Genomic DNA, 18,276 nt, shown 5'->3' with positions numbered 1-18,276 from the left:
AGTTGAGTCCAAACAAAATCACAAGTAGCTCCATTTAAAAAATAAAGAAACTCACAAGTAGCTTCGTTTGGCCTTAAATTTTGAAATGGGTAACAAAGTTGGTGACGACCGCATATTACTAACTAAGCTTTCATCCTTTTGTGGGACAGCAATAATTTGGCGCTTCTCCAGATCGTCACCGCAAACGTCATAACCCCGATCCCCATCCTTTATATACGACTCAGCTTGCATGTCCATTTGAGTAGAGCAGTCCCATTTGGCCAAATCATCATGGTCCGCCCTCACTTCCTCGTCATAACATATCCTGCCCAAGGCCATATCAATCCTGGCCTGCAATTCGCCAAGCGCCTCATTCGCTTGGGGGCGCATGTTACATTCGTCACAAGCGTTGCCGCCCGCCGTCGCATGACCAAAAGCGTTGCTCTCGATGGCTTGTCCTTCTCCACCTTCTCTGATGGCTACGATGACGGGTTTAAACCTGGTGATGATGTCAACCACCAGCGTTCTGAGATCAAGCGCTGTACCTCCCAAATTCTCACTGATCTTATCGTGTCCCGTGCAAACGAGGGTGACCCATTTACGGCCTTAATCTACACGATGCTCCTCCCTTGGGTGGCCGGAGTTGCGAGTGGACTTCACCTCCCATCAGCGGTTCTTTGGATTCAACCTGCAACGGTTTTGGACATATACTACTACCACTTCAATGGTTATGGTGATGTCATCAGGAACAGCAGCAATGACCCTTCGTGTTCAATAGAATTACCAGGAATGCCATTGCTCGCTAGCCGTGACATGCCCTCCTTTTTGCTTGCTTCAAATACGTATACTTTTATACTTCCATCATTTCAAGAGCAACTTGGAGCACTTGAAAAAGAAAGCAACCCGAGAATTCTAGTGAATACCTTTGATGCACTAGAGCCCGATGCCTTAAGAGCGATCAAAAAGTTTAATTTGATTGGAATTGGGCCGCTAATTCCATCTGCTTTTTTGGATGGAAAAGATCCATCCGATACTTGTTTTGGAGGAGATATTTTCCAAAGCTCCAAGGATCACTACATCGAATGGCTCAACTCTAAGCCCAAATCATCTGTTATTTACGTGTCATTCGGGAGTTTATTGGTGTTAGCCAAGCAACAAATTGAGGAAATAGCACGCGGATTGTTGGATTGCGGCCGCCCCTTCTTGTGGGTCATAAGAGCCAAGGAAAACGGAGAAGAAGAGAAGGAAGATGAGAAAGTGAGTTGTAGAGAGGAATTGGATGAAAAGGGAATGATAGTGACATGGTGCTCCCAGGTGGAGGTTTTGTCACATCCTTCATTAGGCTGCTTTGTGACACATTGTGGATGGAATTCAACTTTGGAGAGTTTGGTTTCTGGGGTGCCTGTAGTGGCATATCCCCAGTGGTCGGATCAAGGGACAAACGCAAAGCTAATCCAGGATGTGTGGAAGACAGGAGTGCAAGTGACTGCAAATGAGGATGGGATTGTTGAAAGTGATGAGATCAAGAGGTGCTTGGAATTGGTTATTGGAGGTGGAGAGGAAGGGGGAGAAATGAGAAGGAATGCTAAGAAATGGAGGGATTTGGCTAGGAAGGCCACCAAGGAAGGTGGCTCATCGTATGAGAATCTTAAATCCTTCGTGGATGAGATTGGAGAAAGATGTTGTTAGAACAGTCGCGTATGTTTGGTGATGAAAATATTTGATTAATTAGGCTGCTTGTTGAATAATGCTTCTTATACTAGCCGCCTTGCTTGACTGATTTTCAAAGTGGTCATCCTTGTCATTTTTCATTTTGAGGCATTCACAAACAGTGATATGTAGACCTAGAATTTTCACCATCATATGCTTTTCTTTTTTGGTTCTTTTTTTTTTTTTTTTCTTTTTTTTGGGGTGGGGGTTAAAAGAGTTTTCAAAATTAGCTTTTTGTTTGGAGTGGTCCACCAAACAGCTAAAATTTGTATCCTAAACTCTAATTAGTTTATGAGATGCTTTGACTTAAACCAAGTGCATTAGTATCAGCTTTCTTTAAATTTTTTGTTTTTTTGTTTTTTTATTCAAGTAAACTCCATAATAGTCTCCCTTATAATTTTCCCACAACATTTAAATATTATCTAAATAAATGGTAGCTTAAAGAGAGATGAAAAAAAAAATCACGTTCAAATCAAAGAAAACTAATAAAAAAAAAAAAAAAGAGGTTAAATATAAAATAAATAGGAAATAAAATAATAATAATAAATAAAAAAAATGTAAAGTTGGTCCAGCCACTTCCTTTGGAATTGGCCATTCGAGGGTGTTTGAACCACTCAATGGCCTCGGAGGTAGTTCAGCAACCTCCTGGCCTACCAACCACTCTCAATTTTTTGATTGTTTGTTTGTTCTGTTTTTATAATTTTTTTTTTCTTTTCTATTTTTTCAACACTTTACCTCGGAGGCATTTTGGGGTGTCTATGCATTAAAAAGTCATGTGTGATGCACATGATAATTGGCTTTCCATTCAGAAAAATGAAAAAATAAAAAATAAAAAATTGACAAATGGTCTAACTTGGCATAATTAGATTCTTTGAAAATGTTGATTTTAACATTAGATAACAAAACGCAAAAGACGGTATACTTTGGGAGGCTAAGAGTATTTTTCAAAAAAAAAAAAAAAATTAGTGTATTTAGTCCTTTCACATCATTTTAACAATTTTGACAAACGATAAGCTTCTTTTTTCTTTTTTTTTTTCTGTAAGAAATTGTAATTTAAGACAGTTGAGTGCATGTGACATGTACGTAGTAGTTCATGAAGCATTGTGTAAATGAGTTGTAGTTTAGGGGATCGAAGGTAATTGACCATATTTACTTCATATAATGGATAAATAAGTTAATTGAGCAATTTGTCAATAAGTTTGATCAGTTTGTTAAAAAATCAATTGTTTAATTAAGCTTGAATGGATCATTTAGTTCGGTGATAAGCTCAAGCTAGGCTTGCTCTACAAACTCTAGTTTCTTCGGGTCTCTTTTGGAAGATGAAATTTATTTATGAAGTTAGCTCAGTTAGGGGAGAAGGGGAGATATTGAATACATAGTTTTATCATTCTACTAATAGCCTATTTGAAATTGCGTTAAAAAATTTAAAAAATTCTTTTAGTATCTAAAAAGCTATGCCAAACAAAAAGTTGATTTATTTGGTAAAAAAAACCTCTAGAAATTCTTTTTTTTTTTTTTTTTTTGCTTTAAAAATGGTAAAAACACATTTTTGTGAAAAAACTTAAAATAATTTTTTTTCTTCTAAAAAGTTACTTTTAGGTTTGAAAGTTTTATTTTACAACCCAATTCCAAACATGGTCTAAATGACATGTCCTGCGTCAAAAACAAATATCGGAAAAAACTTTAATCGGATGTGAGTTCTCAATCCAGATTGATATGAGCGGTACCTGATGGTCCTGATCCAACCCACCCCGAACGCCGAACATGTTCTTATTTCCCGCCAAAAGGATGCATCATTCCCGCCACAGAAAAGTTCCCTAAACTATTCTTTAACATTTCCCGCCATATTCTCTCTCTCTCTGTGTCTGGGTGTGCAACACACAAGCAGCCATCAGCCATGGACGCAAAGCGAATATCCAAGAAGCGCAAGCTTACCCCGACTCCATCCGATGCTTTTTCATTTTTGGACGGCAGAGTTGTTTCAGCATCTGGAGTCTGGACCAGTTGTTTGCGGCTCTATCTTTGAAGAGCATTTGGCAAATAGACCCCAACAGTTATCTATAACCTCTGGGAACGTTGTGCAAGTGGACTTGGACGTGATGGCACTCCTTCATAAAACTTAAGAGGAGGCTGGTTATCAGGAGGACCACATTCCGGAGGGCGGAGGGCATACTTGCATTCTCGTGGCCGGATAACTTGTCCATATCGGACTTTTGAGCGGTTGAATTGTCTTTGCTGGACAACCTTCCTACATGCAACACCTGTTCAGGATCCTTCCAGGATGTAGATGAGTCAGCTGCTTGAATTCTTCCCTTTGTCGATTGTGATAAAAAGGCAGGAAAATGTTGAGAGCTAGCTGGTTGGGACTCTACTAGGGAGTTGTATGCTTCGTTTGAGAGGGAGTTTCTGACTGCAGCTACAATTTTGACTGGTAGATATTCCTACTTTGATGTACTCATTTTTTATGTATTCAGTTTGTAAGGGATTATTGACATTGAAATATTTTTGGTGTGTTTAGCATATATAGTTTATTCAGTTGTTTGGATTGACACTTTTTGCAATTCAATATGGATGGATGGATGGAAATTTTTGTGTCAATTCTGTTTACAAACTCATGTATGTCTTATGAGAATTTGTAAATTGTGTCTATCTTATTCATGTATTGCTGATGTGTTGATGTCATATCTCAATACGATGTGATGAGTTTGTTTTTATTTTTCAAAGACAATGTACAATAACATCTTCTATCAACGAAATTCTAGTAGCAATTTGTTAAGCTAGGGTTGGGCTTGTAAATTTTTATTTACTTGTAATTTGTTTTTGTTTATGGTGTTTTTTAATTTTGTCACCGAACGGCAGAGGGAGAAATTGTTACATTTTATAAATTGACTTTATTTGATGATCAAAACTTCGATTCTAAAACTCTTGTTAAGAAGATTTTGAAGAACAACCAATGATTAGACATCACCTCACCGTTCCGATGTTTGAGCTCCTGGGACTACTTATTTTGAAACGTCATTTGGATGGATGTGATGACGTTTGGATCCCAAGGACTATGAGTTTGGCAAAATCACCTAGACGTCACTCGGACGTGTTGACATTTGGATTGTTCGAGGGTGTACTACCAGTTTTGCAACGTCACTTAGACATCACCTGGACCTGGCGTTGTCTGCCAATGTCAATAAAATTAGCGATTAAACCCTAGCTATCGTCCTGACGTCAAAATGCCATTATGACGCTGCAGGAATTTCTACACTTTAATATTCAAACTTTTTTACACATTGAGGTTACCTTATCCCTTTGCCTATAAATAGGCAAGGCCATCCAATTGCTCTCTCAAGATTAAAAGGTTATTGTTGAGCTATTGAACTTCTTGTGAGGAATCCCTTATCCATTGTTATACTAAGTGATAATTCTAAAAAGCTTGATGATTTTCTCTCTTGGGCTAAGCTCTCTCAAACCACGCTATACGCAACCTTCTACCGCAAAGAGGTATACTAGCTAGGGGGTTGGTAAAGGAGAGACATTGGAAGAAGATTGACAGCAAGGAATTTGTTGTGCATACATATTTTGAGAGTATTTTATATGGGTTGTAAGTTCACTTAGTCTGTATTTTAATCCATTCAATATAATGATCTCATGAGTTTGACTACTCCGGGGTGGTTTTATCTTTAAGCTGCTCAAAACGTTTCTCATAACTAAAATATTTGTGTTGACTTTATGATTGTAATGTTTATGTGATTTATATTTCAATAATTTTATGTTGTGATTTTTATTGTCATATTGTGTTAAACTCCATATTAAATTGTTTAGTTAATTTATCTAATTACTCAATTAATAAATCTTAACAATAATTAAATAAATAATAATTAATATGTTTTTTAAAAAATAAAAATAAAAAATAAACAACCACGACGTTTACTTTATATATAGAATGAATTGAATAAGTTAATTGAGTAGCTCATAAACAAGCTCCAGTTTGCTCGAGAAAAAAAAAATAATAGAGCTTTAACAAATTAATTCAATTCATATTTAAAAAAAATAATAATTAAATAAATACAACTTAAATATTTAATACTCCACTCACTCGTTTCCCATCCTCGGAAGAATAAACTAACGAACACAACTTGTGAAGTAATCTCTCTCTCTCTCTCTCTCTCTCTCTCTCTCTCTATTCTTTTCTTTTTCTCTTTTTCCTTTTTTCTTTTTTTATCCTTTTTGTCGGTGTCTAATTAACTAAGAGTATTCACAAAAACTTCCCTATAAGGTTTCTATTTCCTAAATTTTAAGAAAAATTTAAATAAAATCATAAAAAGTCACCAACAACAACTTCCTATGCTACGGTGCTTCCTAATGCATGTAGCATTTCCAAGCATTATTAGAATCATAAAAAAAGTTCTTTCTCCTATCATATAGATAATCATAACTAAAAAAGTATAAAGAAATAGTAAAGAAATAATATTTAATTGATATAGAGAAATGTGAATAGAAGTTATCATAGTGTGTTTTTTTATAGGAAAGTAAAAAATAGTTTTGTTCCTTGTATTTAAGGAAAATAGTTGGGAAGATGCTAATAAGTGAATTGTATTCCACCAGGGGAGATATTGATTACGACTGTTATAATTTACTGTTCTTCTAAAAATATTGTTGGAAACAAATAAGATCACATTATCATAGACCAATAGCATGACATTGGACTTTGAAAATAGTTGGGTGGGTGACTTTCTTCACATGCCAAGCTTAAAGCTTTTTTATATACTTTTCGTTTAATGGGAGCCAAGGACTTTAGGACAAAATAAATAAATTGGGTAAGTGAAGTCTTCGTTGGATGCAATTATTTCAATAATTATTTTTTTTAATATATAAAACAAAGTTCCAACAATCTTTTATGCTTTGTGTCACTTTAATGAAATCATCGAAAATGATTTTATAATTTAAAATTTTTTGCCCTTTAGTTTTGTTGTAAGGGCATTTTACCAAAAAATAAAAAACAAAAATCTTCATTTATTGGTGGGTCTAAATAGGTGACATAAATCATGAACTAAAAGTCTTTAGAAAACACTACAAAAAATACAGTATTTTGACACGTGCAGTTTGATACGTGTACAGTGCTGTACACGTGTCAAACATTTAGACACGTGCACTTTGACACGCGTAAAACGCGTGTCAAATGTGGACGACATTAAGTGCACAATTTGACACGTATATTGAGAAAAAAAATACAGTCGTCATATTTACTTGTTGGCTGTTGTCATAAAAATCTTTCACATTGACAAGAAGGTACGAAAAACCTTCTTGCACAAAAGTTGTGCACAACACTAATACATGGGAGCTGAGGAGACTGATCATGTAGTGAAACTCACCGTCTGAATCCTACTCCATATATTTTGTGTTGTGCAAGTCATTCCTCTTTGTGGTAAACAATTGTAGATGGTCTTTTATCCAATTATAATGGTGACAGTTTTTTTTTTTTTTTTTTTTTTTTTAAATTGATTGAAATGGTGACAGGTTGAACTGGAGAAATGTCGTTGTACGTTGTTTCCTGGGTTTGTTAAACCATTGGCTATGGCTTTAACTTTGTAAGTCTTTCAAAATATCTATATTAAAAAAGAAAAAGAAAAGAAGAGTAATGTAATTTGTCCTTTAGTCGGACAGCAGATAATTTGGCGCTTCTCCAGATCGTCACCGCAAACGTCATAACCCCTAATCCCCTATCCCCATCCTTTATATACGAATCAGCTTGCATGTCCCTTTGAGTAAAGCAGTCCCATTTGGCCAAATCATTATGGTCCGCCCCCACTTCCTCCTCATAACATATCCTGCCCAAGGCCATATCAATCCAGGCCTGCAATTTGCCAAGCTCCTCATTCGCATGGGGGCGCGTGTCACCTTCGTCACCAGCGTTGCCGCCCGCCGTCGCATGACCAAAAGCGTTGCTCTCGATGGCTTGTCCTTTTCCACGTTCTCCGACGGTTACGATGACGGGTTTAAACCTGGTGGCGATGTCAAACACCAGTGGTCTGAGATCAGGCGCTATAGCTCCCAAGTTCTCACTGATCTTATCGTATTCGGTGCAAACAAGGGTAACCCATTTACGGCCTTAATCTACACGATGCTCCTCCCTTGGGCGGCCGAAATTGCGAGTGGACTTCACCTCCAATCAGCAATACTTTGGAATCAACCTGCCACGGTTTTGGACATATACTACTACTACTTCAATGGTTATGGTGATGTCATCAGGAACAGCAGCAATGACGCTTCGTGTTCAGTAGAATTACCAGGACTACCATTGCTCGCTGGCCATGACATGCCCTCCTTTTTGCTTGCTTCAAATACGTATACTTCTTTACTTCCATCATTTCAAGACCAACTTGAAGCACTTGAAAAAGAAAGCAAGTCGAGAATACTGGTGAATACCTTTAATTCACTAGAGCCCGATGCCTTAAGGGCGATCGAAAAGTTTAATTTGATTGGAATTGGGCCACTAATTCCATCTGCTTTTTTGGATGGAAAAGATCCATCCGATACTTCTTTCGGAGGAGATATTTTCCAAAGCTCCAAGGATCACTACATCGAATGGCTCAACTCTAAGCCCAAATCATCTGTTATTTACGTGTCGTTCGGGAGCTTATTGGTGTTAGTCAAGCAACAAATAGAGGAAATTGCACGCGGATTGTTGGATTGCGCACTACAAAAATCACAACAATTGGACGCGTGTCTACAGTACTGATTACTGTAGACACGCGTCCAATTAGACACGTGTATCTTAATACACGTGTCTAATTGTACCGTGTCCACAATTGGACACGCGTATTAAATACGCGTGTCAAAATGTTATTTTTTTCTAAATATAATTTTTTTAATTAAATAGAATTTCAACAATTAGACACGCGTATTTAATACGCGTGTCCAATTGGACGCGTGTATTTAATACGCGTGTCCAATTGGACGCGTGTATTTAATACGCATGTCCAATTGGACACGTGTATTTAATACACGTGTTAAACTGTTATTTTTTTCCAAATATAATTTTTTTTTAATTAAATAGAATTTCAACAATTGGACACGCATATTTAATACACGTGTCCAATTGGACGCGTGTATTTAATACGCGTGTCCAATTGGACACGTGTATTAAATACACGTGTCAAACTGTTATTTTTTTCCAAATATAATTTTTTTTTTAATTAAATAGAATTTTAACAATTAGGGACGTGTATTTAAATACACGTCCCAGATTGGGCACGTGTACTGAGTACACGTGCCCAATTGTTTGGTTTCTCCCGGTTATATGTGTTTTTTCCCGCTTATATATATACTGATCGGAAATGGGTTTCAGAAACCCATTTCCGATCTGAATTCTCTCTCTCTCTCTCCCTCTCTCTCTCTCTCTCTCTCTCTCTCTCTCTCTCTCTCCCTCTCTCTCTCTCTCTCTCTCCCTCTCCGTCACAGCCGCGCCGGCCAGCGTCCGGCCACCGCGCATCCGCCCTTCCCGCCGGTGAGCCGCCCTCTCTCCACCTCTCTCTGCTCGGTACAGTGTTCTCGGTCTCTCTCTCTCTACCTCTCTCTCTCTCTCTCTCTCTCTCTCTCCCTCTCCGTCACAGCCGCAGCGGCCAGCTTCCGGCCACCGCGCATCCGCCCTTCCCGCCGGTGAGCCGCCCTCTCTCCACCTCTCTCTGCTCGGTACAGTGTTCTCGGTCTCTCTCTCTATCGCTCTCTTCCTCTCTATCTCTTTCTCTCTCTCTTCCTCTCTATCTCTTTCTCTCTCTCTCTCTACCTCTCTCTCTCTCTCTCTCTCTCTCTCTCTCTGTATCTCTCCCTATCTCTCTCTGCCTCTCTCTCAGTATCTCTATGTCTCTCTCTCTACTCTCTCTCCCTATCTCTCTCTGCCTCCCTCTCTCTCTCTGGATCTCTACGTCTCTCTCTCTCTCTAATAATGTACCGTTTGTTTTTTTTGTATTTTTGTGGTCGAAAATAATAAAATTTGGAAAAAAAAACAAAAATTTATTAACCCAAATAAATTTAAATAAATAATAACAAAATAAAATTGAAAAAAAATCCCAAATTTAAGTTTTAAAAATTCAATTTGGATTTTTTTTTTATAAAAAAAAAACGTTTTGACACGAATATTGCAAATACACGTGTCAAACCGTATTTCAATACACGTGTCAAACGGTTTGACACGTGTATTTCAATACACGTGTCAAAATGTGCAATTAGAGTCTTGCACATCTGACACGTGTAAGACGCGTGTCAAAATACTCGTGGCAAACATTTTGACACGTGTACAGTGTCGTACACGTGTCAAAATGCACGTGGCAATTTGACAAAATTTTTGTAGTGGCGGCCGCCCCTTCTTATGGGTCATAAGAGCCAAGGAAAACGGAGAAGAAGAGAAGGAAGAAGAGAAACTGAGTTGTAGAGAGGAATTGGAAGAAAAGGGAATGATAGTGACATGGTGCTCCCAGGTGGAGGTTTTGTCACACCCCTCATTGGGATGCTTTGTGACACATTGTGGATGGAATTCAACTTTGGAGAGTTTGGTTTCTGGAGTGCCGGTGGTGGCGTATCCCAGTTGACGGATCAAGGGACAAACGCAAAGCTGATCCAGGACGTGTGGAAGACAGGAGTGCGGGTGACTACAAATGAGGATGGAATTGTTGAAAGTGATGAGATCAAGAGATGCTTGGACTTGGTTATTGGAGGTGGCGAGAAAGGGGAAGAAATTAGAAAAAATGCTAAGAAATGGAGTGATTTGGCTAAGGAGGCAGCCAAGGAAGGTGGCTCTTCATATGAGAATCTTAAATCCTTTGTGGATGAGATTGGAGAAGGATGTTGTTAGAAGAGTCGCGTAAGTTTGCTGATGAAAACATTTGGCTTAATTAATTAGGCTGCTTCTTTGTTGTTAGGGATGAATTCATCTCTGAGTCTCTAAGTAATCAAAAATGTTAATTATAACGATTTTCTTCAACATTATTGCTTCGTATGATCAGCTTAACTGACACCATCCACGGCAAATTCATTTGTTTGAAAAGCTATACACTAACGTACCACTCTTTAGGACATCCCAACAAACTATCTAAACTAATTAATTTAACCGAATTTTAATGAAAAATCTACTTTTGTTATTTTAACTATTATTTTTAATAAACTTCTTATGTCAAACTCTTTAAATATTTCTCTATTTTAACTAAATATTAATTTTTTATTAGTTTTAAACAACCCCTCCTAACAACTTTAATTGTTATGAAATAAACAACCAAATAGCTATGCCTTAAAATACTGCAAATAAACCGTAGTTTTTGACAAGTTCTGAACACTCAAAAAATATTTTTCATCTTTTTGTGAGTAGGAGTAGGACTTATCTAGCTTACTACTAGATGATATCCCATGAATAATAAATTTTGATATTGAGGTTTGGAGATGATATCCCATGATTTGTGGGATTGAGATATGGAAACGAAGTGGATCGATTGATTGTTCTCTAAGTTAAAAGTTACTGTTAATGTTTTTATTTTTATTTCTTAATTATATATATTAAATTAAATTTGTTCGAATTTTGATTTCAAAAATCAAACTCAATAACTCGTAGCATCATTTTGAGTAGCATTATAATATTAGTAGTATACATATGATCGAATTTCAATATATTTGTCATATTCTCATCGCGTGCTTCTATTTTGAAGCTAACGAATTGAAGCATATGGTATCGTTGCCATGTGTTGGTATAATTTTCGGTATGGTGACGTGTCGCTTGGTGATTCGCCTCCTCTCTCAATAGAACTACCTCGATCCCTGCAAAATAATAAACGACTAGTCGGGAGTGCCAACTACGCCCACTCCGACTCCGATGCCTAAGTCAGTTCAAATTAATTTCCTGAAAAATATCTGTAATCTCAAAAGTTCAGAGAATATGCATGTTTCATACCTGGCGTAGTGGTCATATTTATAGGCTTGTAATTGCAGTTCTACTGGGATTCTTGAAGCCCAGTTGAACTAGGAGTTTGAGTCCTAGTCTGTTCGAATCTTAACCTTATCATCAGGAATTTGAATAAGGCGACAGAGTTCAAATTGGATAGCACTCCTGCCTCTTCAATCTTAATTCCATGTTATTAGCAGTCTTATTCCGTTGATTATAGGATAGAGGCTTATCCCTAGTCTTTCGGGATACTGGCTTTATCTTACTCTAAGACAATTGTAGTATACTTTGACCAACCCCCGAGGTGATGATATCCGAGACATGTTCGTTTCGATCGGACTAGGAGATCTCCGAATATCATCGCATCGTAACAGGGTTGTAGAAAGTCCGATGTATTACCATACCGAGGCAATTTTTTTTATACTGGGTTGTGATGAAAACTTCCTCCGAGGCATAAATATCTGAGATATGTTCACTCCGATCGGACTAGGAGATCTCGGGATATTTCTTATCATTACTGAGTTCAATAGGACCGAGGTGTCATCATACCTAGACGATCTTCTTCTACTGGGTCGTAACAAATGTCCGAGATGTAACTTCGAGATGTAGTACCGAGATGTTTCAAGATTAGAATTCACGTGTCCTTGGGGTTAATTTTATCTCCAACACCATGTAGTGTATTTTGAAGCTAATTTTAACTTAAAAAGTAAGAAGTTGTTTGCTTTCAATACATTTCTTGTGCAAAATATATATTTTTCAATTCGACAAAGGGGAAAATGTTATAAAGGTCAGGATGGTCTTTTCAGCATCTCAGTTAGGTAAATTAATTATGTGCTCAATCATCCCCTTTTAAGATGAAGGCAAAGGGAATTGACCCAACAGGAGGCTGTTGTTTGAGTAGGCAGCAAGCAAAATAACTTTAATTCAAACAAGCATATGCATGTCATGTGTATAAAAATATGGGGAAATGAGAAACAAAAGTCGCACTAATTCACTACATTTTCAACACACGTGATGTAAATTCTGGCCGGCACCAAAGTCGCACTAATTCACTACATTTCCATTTAATTCCATGTATTACATCTTCAAGCCAAGAAAATGGAGTGTCGAGTAATAATTGTCTGCCCATCCTATATATACTCAAAAAAAGGACTTGAACAGGGATTATGATCCTTTTAAATTATCTGTTTGAATTTGAGACAATTTAGACATGTGATTAATTATGAGAAATCGACCGCTTATGGAACTCATCCGACCGGACAAATGGTTGAACAGTCTAATTTTTATTTAATCAGATAAATTTTATAACTGGTTTCTCACAATCATCTCTTCAAATTGTCTCAAATTCGAACATAATTTTAGAAGATCTTATCCTTAAACAGTCAAATAACACTAACATCTGTGAAAGGTAGGGCATCATTCATTTATTTGTCCAGACAACTTGGGAAGTAAATATCTTTTCTTTTCTTTTCTTTTCTAATTTTTGCCAGGGCCTAAATAACTAAAGAGAATTATATTGCACCAGAGTTGATATTAACTACGACTGTCATAAAATCTTGCTGCACCAAAGAAGATGAAAGCCCAAAATGCGTAACAAAGTTGGTCACGAGCTGCATATTTAATTTTGTCGTAAAGAAAGATAATTTCCAAATCTCAGCCCGTTCTCCAAATTAATCGTCAGCGCAAACGTCATGACACCTATCCCCTGATTCCCCTCACCCTTTATATACGACCCTTCTGCGTCCTCAGCTTGCATGTCTAGTGATTTGAGCAAAGCAGTCCCATTTTCACAGAGCAGTCCCAGCCACACCATCATGGCCCGCCCCCACTTCCTCCTCTTAACATTTCCAGCCCAAGGCCATATCAATCCTGGCCTCCAACTCGCCAAGCGCCTCATTTGCTTGGGAGCGCATGTCACCTTTGTCACCACTATCACTGCCCACCGTTGCATGAGCAAAATCCCCGCTCTCAACGGCTTGTCCTTTGCCACCTTCTCCGACGGCTACGACGACAGGTCTAAACTCGGTGACGATGTCAGCCACTACATGTCCGAGCTCAAGCGCCGTGGCTCCCAAGCCCTCACTGAACTTGTCATGTCCAGCGCAAACGAGGGTCACCCATTTACGGGCCTAGTCTACACGATCCTCCTCCCTTGGGCTGCGGACGTGGCGAGTGGACTTCACCTTCCATCAGCGCTTCTTTGGATTCAACCTGCCACGGTTTTGGACATATTCTACAACTACTTCAATGGTTATGGTGATGTCATCAGAAACAGCAATAATGACCCTTCATGTTTAGTAGAATTACCAGGACTACCATTGCTCACTAGCCGTGACATGCCCTCCTTTTTGCTTGCTTCAAATACGTATACTTTTCTACTTCCAGCATTTCAAGAACAACTTGAAGCTCTTGAAAAAGAAAGCAAGCCGAGAATATTGGTGAATACATTTGATGCGCTGGAGCCCGAGGCCATAAGAGCAATCGAAAAGTTCAATTTGATTGGGATTGGGCCACTAATTCCATCTGCTTTTCTGGATGGAAAAGATCCATCCGATACTTGTTTTGGAGGAGATCTTTTCCAAAGCTCCAAGGATCACTACATCGAATGGCTCAACTCAAAGCCCAAATCATCCGTTATTTACGTGTCGTTCGGGAGCTTGTTGGTGTTAGCCAAGCGACAAATGGAGGAAATTGCACGCGTAATGTTGGATTGCGGGCGCCCCTTCTTGTGGGTCATAAGAGCTAAGGAAAACGGAGAAGAAGAGAAGGAAGAGGATAAGCTGAGTTGTAGAGAGGAGTTGGAAGAAAAGGGAATGATAGTGCCATGGTGCTCTCAGGTGGAGGTTTTGTCACACCCTTCATTGGGATGCTTTGTGACACATTGTGGGTGGAATTCAACTTTGGAGAGTTTAGTTTCTGGGGTGCCAGTGGTAGCGTTCCCCCAGTGGGCGGATCAAGGGACAAACGCAAAATTGATCCAGGACGTATGGAAGACGGGAGTGCGGGTGACTGCAAATGAGGATGGGATTGTTGAAAGTGATGAGATCAAGAGGTGCTTGGAATTGGTTATCGGAGGTGGGGAGAAAGAGAAAGAAATGAGAAGGAATGCTAAGAAATGGAGGGATTTGGCTAGGGAGGCCACAAAGGAAGGTGGCTCTTCGTACGAGAATCTTAAATCCTTTGTGGATGAGATCGGAGAAGGATGTTAGAACAGTCACGTATGTTTGCTGATGAAAACATTTGACTTAATTAGGTTGCTTGTTGCATAATGCTTCTTATTTTAGCCGCCTGCCCGCCTTGGTTGACTGTTTTTCAATGGTCATCGTGGTCATTTTTCATTTTGGGGCATTCACAAAAAGTGATATGTAGACGCAGAATTTTCACCATCTTATGCTTCTTCTTTTTTTTCTTCTCTCTCTTTTTCTTTTTCTTTTTGAAAGAGGTTTTCAAAATTAGCTTTTTGTAAGGAGTGGTACACCAAACAGCTAAAACTCTAATTAGTTTATAAGATGCTTCGACTTAAATTAAGTGTATTAGCAACAGTTTTTTTAAAATTTTTATTTTTTATTTTCTTATTCAAATAAACTTCACAGTAGTCTCCCTTATTATTTTCTTAGAACATTTAAATATTATCTAAATAAATGGTAGGTAAAAGAGAGAGAAAAAAAAAGTCATTTAAATATTATTTTAAATAAATGTTAGGTAAAATATAAATGAAAGAGAGGAGAGATACAACTTTTTTCTCTAAAATAAAATAAAATAATGGTAATGGAAGCAAAAGTAGGGTTAAATACATTATTGGTACTTGAGTTTTGAAAACTTTATTTTTTGGTACTTAGGTTTCAATTTGCATTACAGATAGTACTTTAATTTTGGAAAAAAAAACTAAATTAGTACCTTAGTCAAGTTTTCCGTCCAAAAATTAACGGTCCGCCACGTCACTGCCACTTAGCACCATTAGAAACACGACACATGTCCCTTGCAACATATCAGCACCCACATAATTGCCAAATCACCAAAAAAAAAATTAAAAAAAAATTAAAAAATTACAAATTGTTTGGGTGATTTGGCAATTATGTGGGTGCTGACATGTTGCAAGGGACAGGTGTAGTGTTCTTAGTGGTGCTAAGTGGCAGTGGCGTGGTAGACCGTTAGTTTTTGGACGGAAAATTTGACTGAGGTGTCAATTCGATCTTTTCCCAAAACTGAGGTATTGTCTGTGATGCAAATTGAAACTCAGGTACTAAAAATAAAGTTGTCAAAACTCAAGTACCAATAAGGTATTTAACCCGCAAAAATATTACCTTTAGATCATGAGTAGCATTTTTGGTTTCCTTAGGTTTTACTTAAATTAGGAAAGTGAATGAGATTTAGAAAGTATGTTACTAGTGCTTTAAGAGAAAATGAGCATACGACGTGTGACTTAGCTTTAATATATGGGATAAAAATGCACTTTTGGTCCTTACATATAATTCTTTGAGGTTTAAAAAGTGACTAAACATTCTGTGAGTAAAAGTTTTATGGAAAAGTACAATTTAGTCCTTCAAAATATCATTATTTTTCTGGATGATCCCTCAAACTATCAAAACTTACACTCTGGCCCACCAAACTATCAAAACTTTGAAAAATGTCCATTTTGGCTCCATAATACCCCTGTCACGTATCATTTTTCAATTAAAAAATAAAGAAAAATTTAAAAAATAAATAATCTAAAATTTTATTTTATATATATATATATATATATATATTTTAAAAATATGGATGTTTGTGGTGGCGTAATTTCCTAACCGCGACCCGATCTTCCCGACACCCCTCCAGTCATCGTCCATTTGCAACGTCGTGATGACCAATTTTTTAGCCTGGCTCAGCGAGTTTTGATTCGCAATCATCAGCTAGCTGATCTCGGGCGAGCTCAAACTCGCCCCGCTCTGAAAAATATCCACCACCTGAGAGAAAAACTTGTGATCTTTGAGCTCCAGGTAGCTATTGGCAAATGTTTTGAATGCCAAAAAGTTACATAAAGGAAAATGGATATGAACATCAACAAACAAGCTTACAGCTGTTGATTTTTCCTTCAGAAACCGATTGAGATCTTCCACAACGATGATAAACTTGCTCGTTGTTTGTAACAAAACAAAATTCAGATTGGAAATCATTCATAACCTTCGAAAGATCAATATCATAGACATCAAAGGATATGAAATTAGCCATGTCTGCGTTTGGAGAGGCGGGGGATGAGTTCGCCAAGCTGCAGGTGTGCCCAATGACGATGTTGGAAATAAGCAGTACGTCCTCCGATCGATCGCAAATTTTTTTTTTAAAAAATAAAAAATAAAATAAAATTTTAATTTTTTTTAGTCTTAAATTTTTCTTTAATTTTTTTAATTTTTTTTAATTTTTTAATTGAAAAATGACACGTAGCAGGAGTATTATGGAGAAATTTCGCCAAGGAGCCTTTTTCAAAGGTTTTGGTAGTTTGGGGGGTCACAGACTCACAGTGCAAACCTTGATAGTTTGAAGGGATATCCAAAAAAAAAATGTGGTAGTTTGAGGGGTTAAATTGTATTTTTTCCAAATTATATTTTACAACCCAATCCCAAACATGGTCTAAATGACGTGTCCTGCATAAAAAACATATATCGAAAAAAACTTTAATTGATGTCTCATGCAATTTGGTTCTGGCCGGCAGTAAAAGATGTGTGGAATGCAAGCCATTCTATTTTCCAGAAATGTGCTTTTGTTGAACATTTTTTTCTAGAATTTTTGTAGCTTTGCTTGAACCGGTTCAACAGGGATGAGATGGATTATTTTGCAGCTATTGCTAGGCGGATTTGGCTAAATCGAAATGCGATGATTTTTTAGGGTGTTTCAGAACATCTAAACAAGACTTATGCAGATGCTATTGTTGTAGTGGATGAATTCAAAGGTGATGAAGAGGCAAATCAGCCTTAGCAGGTTGATGTTCGGGTCTCTCCCTGTCGGATGAAACCTCCGGAAGGCACTATTAAAGTTAATTTTGATGTGGCTATCAATAAGAACACAGGTTTGGTGGGGTTGGGCGTGATTGCTAAGGACTGTATGGGTAACCTATTGGGAGCAAAACGATTGTCTAAATCCATACTTACTGATGCCCACACTGCAGAGTTAATGGCAGCTTCTTATGCTGTCACTTTTAGCACAAAAGTTGAATTTTTTAACGTGATTTTTGAAGGAGATGCTTTGAATGTCATAAGGGAGGTGAACTCTAATCTTCCCTATCTTTCTAGAAGTGGCCATTTTATTGAAGGAATTAAACCAGAAGTGCTCTATCTCATATCCTATTCTTTTGTTCATATGTCTAGAGCTTTAAATGAAGCAACTCATACACTTGCAAAATCAGCAGTTATCAATTTCTGTGATGATGTTTGGTTAGAAGATATTCTTTCATGTATCGATATCTTTGATATTGTCACTAGGGAACGGAGAATTTCTAGATCCTAAAGTTGTTGTTTATTTGGGATCTTATCTTTGTTGTTTTTAAGCCAATTTTTTCTAGCTTAGGATGTAGGGGTCTTGATTTCTTTTGAGTTGAATACAATTTAGCCCCTCAAACTACAGCCCTTTTTTTCGGATGGCCCCTCGAACTACCGGTACTTACATTCCGGCTCCCCAAACTATCAATTGCTTAT

At 37.6% G+C, this 18,276-nt stretch overlaps 2 protein-coding genes and 1 pseudogene across 2 annotated transcripts; all 3 read left to right on the top strand.

Annotated features, from left to right (window-relative positions):
* Nucleotides 1–249: 249 nt before the first annotated feature.
* LOC133871549 (phloretin 4'-O-glucosyltransferase-like) lies at nucleotides 250–2,000 on the top strand. Its single transcript, XM_062308980.1, has one exon. The coding sequence runs from the start codon at nucleotides 271–273 to the stop codon at nucleotides 1,666–1,668; it is 1,398 nt and encodes a 465-aa protein (XP_062164964.1). The 5' UTR covers nucleotides 250–270; the 3' UTR covers nucleotides 1,669–2,000.
* Nucleotides 2,001–7,459: 5,459 nt separating this feature from the next.
* Nucleotides 7,460–10,648, top strand: LOC133871543 (phloretin 4'-O-glucosyltransferase-like; annotated as a pseudogene).
* A 2,723-nt stretch (nucleotides 10,649–13,371) lies between these two features.
* LOC133871536 (phloretin 4'-O-glucosyltransferase-like) lies at nucleotides 13,372–14,994 on the top strand. Its single transcript, XM_062308971.1, has one exon. The coding sequence runs from the start codon at nucleotides 13,423–13,425 to the stop codon at nucleotides 14,815–14,817; it is 1,395 nt and encodes a 464-aa protein (XP_062164955.1). The 5' UTR covers nucleotides 13,372–13,422; the 3' UTR covers nucleotides 14,818–14,994.
* Nucleotides 14,995–18,276: the final 3,282 nt, after the last annotated feature.

Source organism: Alnus glutinosa, chromosome 1, assembly GCF_958979055.1.
Source record: "Alnus glutinosa chromosome 1, dhAlnGlut1.1, whole genome shotgun sequence".
Taxonomy (NCBI): Eukaryota; Viridiplantae; Streptophyta; class Magnoliopsida; order Fagales; family Betulaceae; genus Alnus; species Alnus glutinosa.
The sequence above is the reverse complement of the archived record's forward strand: the minus strand, read 5'-3'. Positions and strand labels throughout refer to the sequence as shown.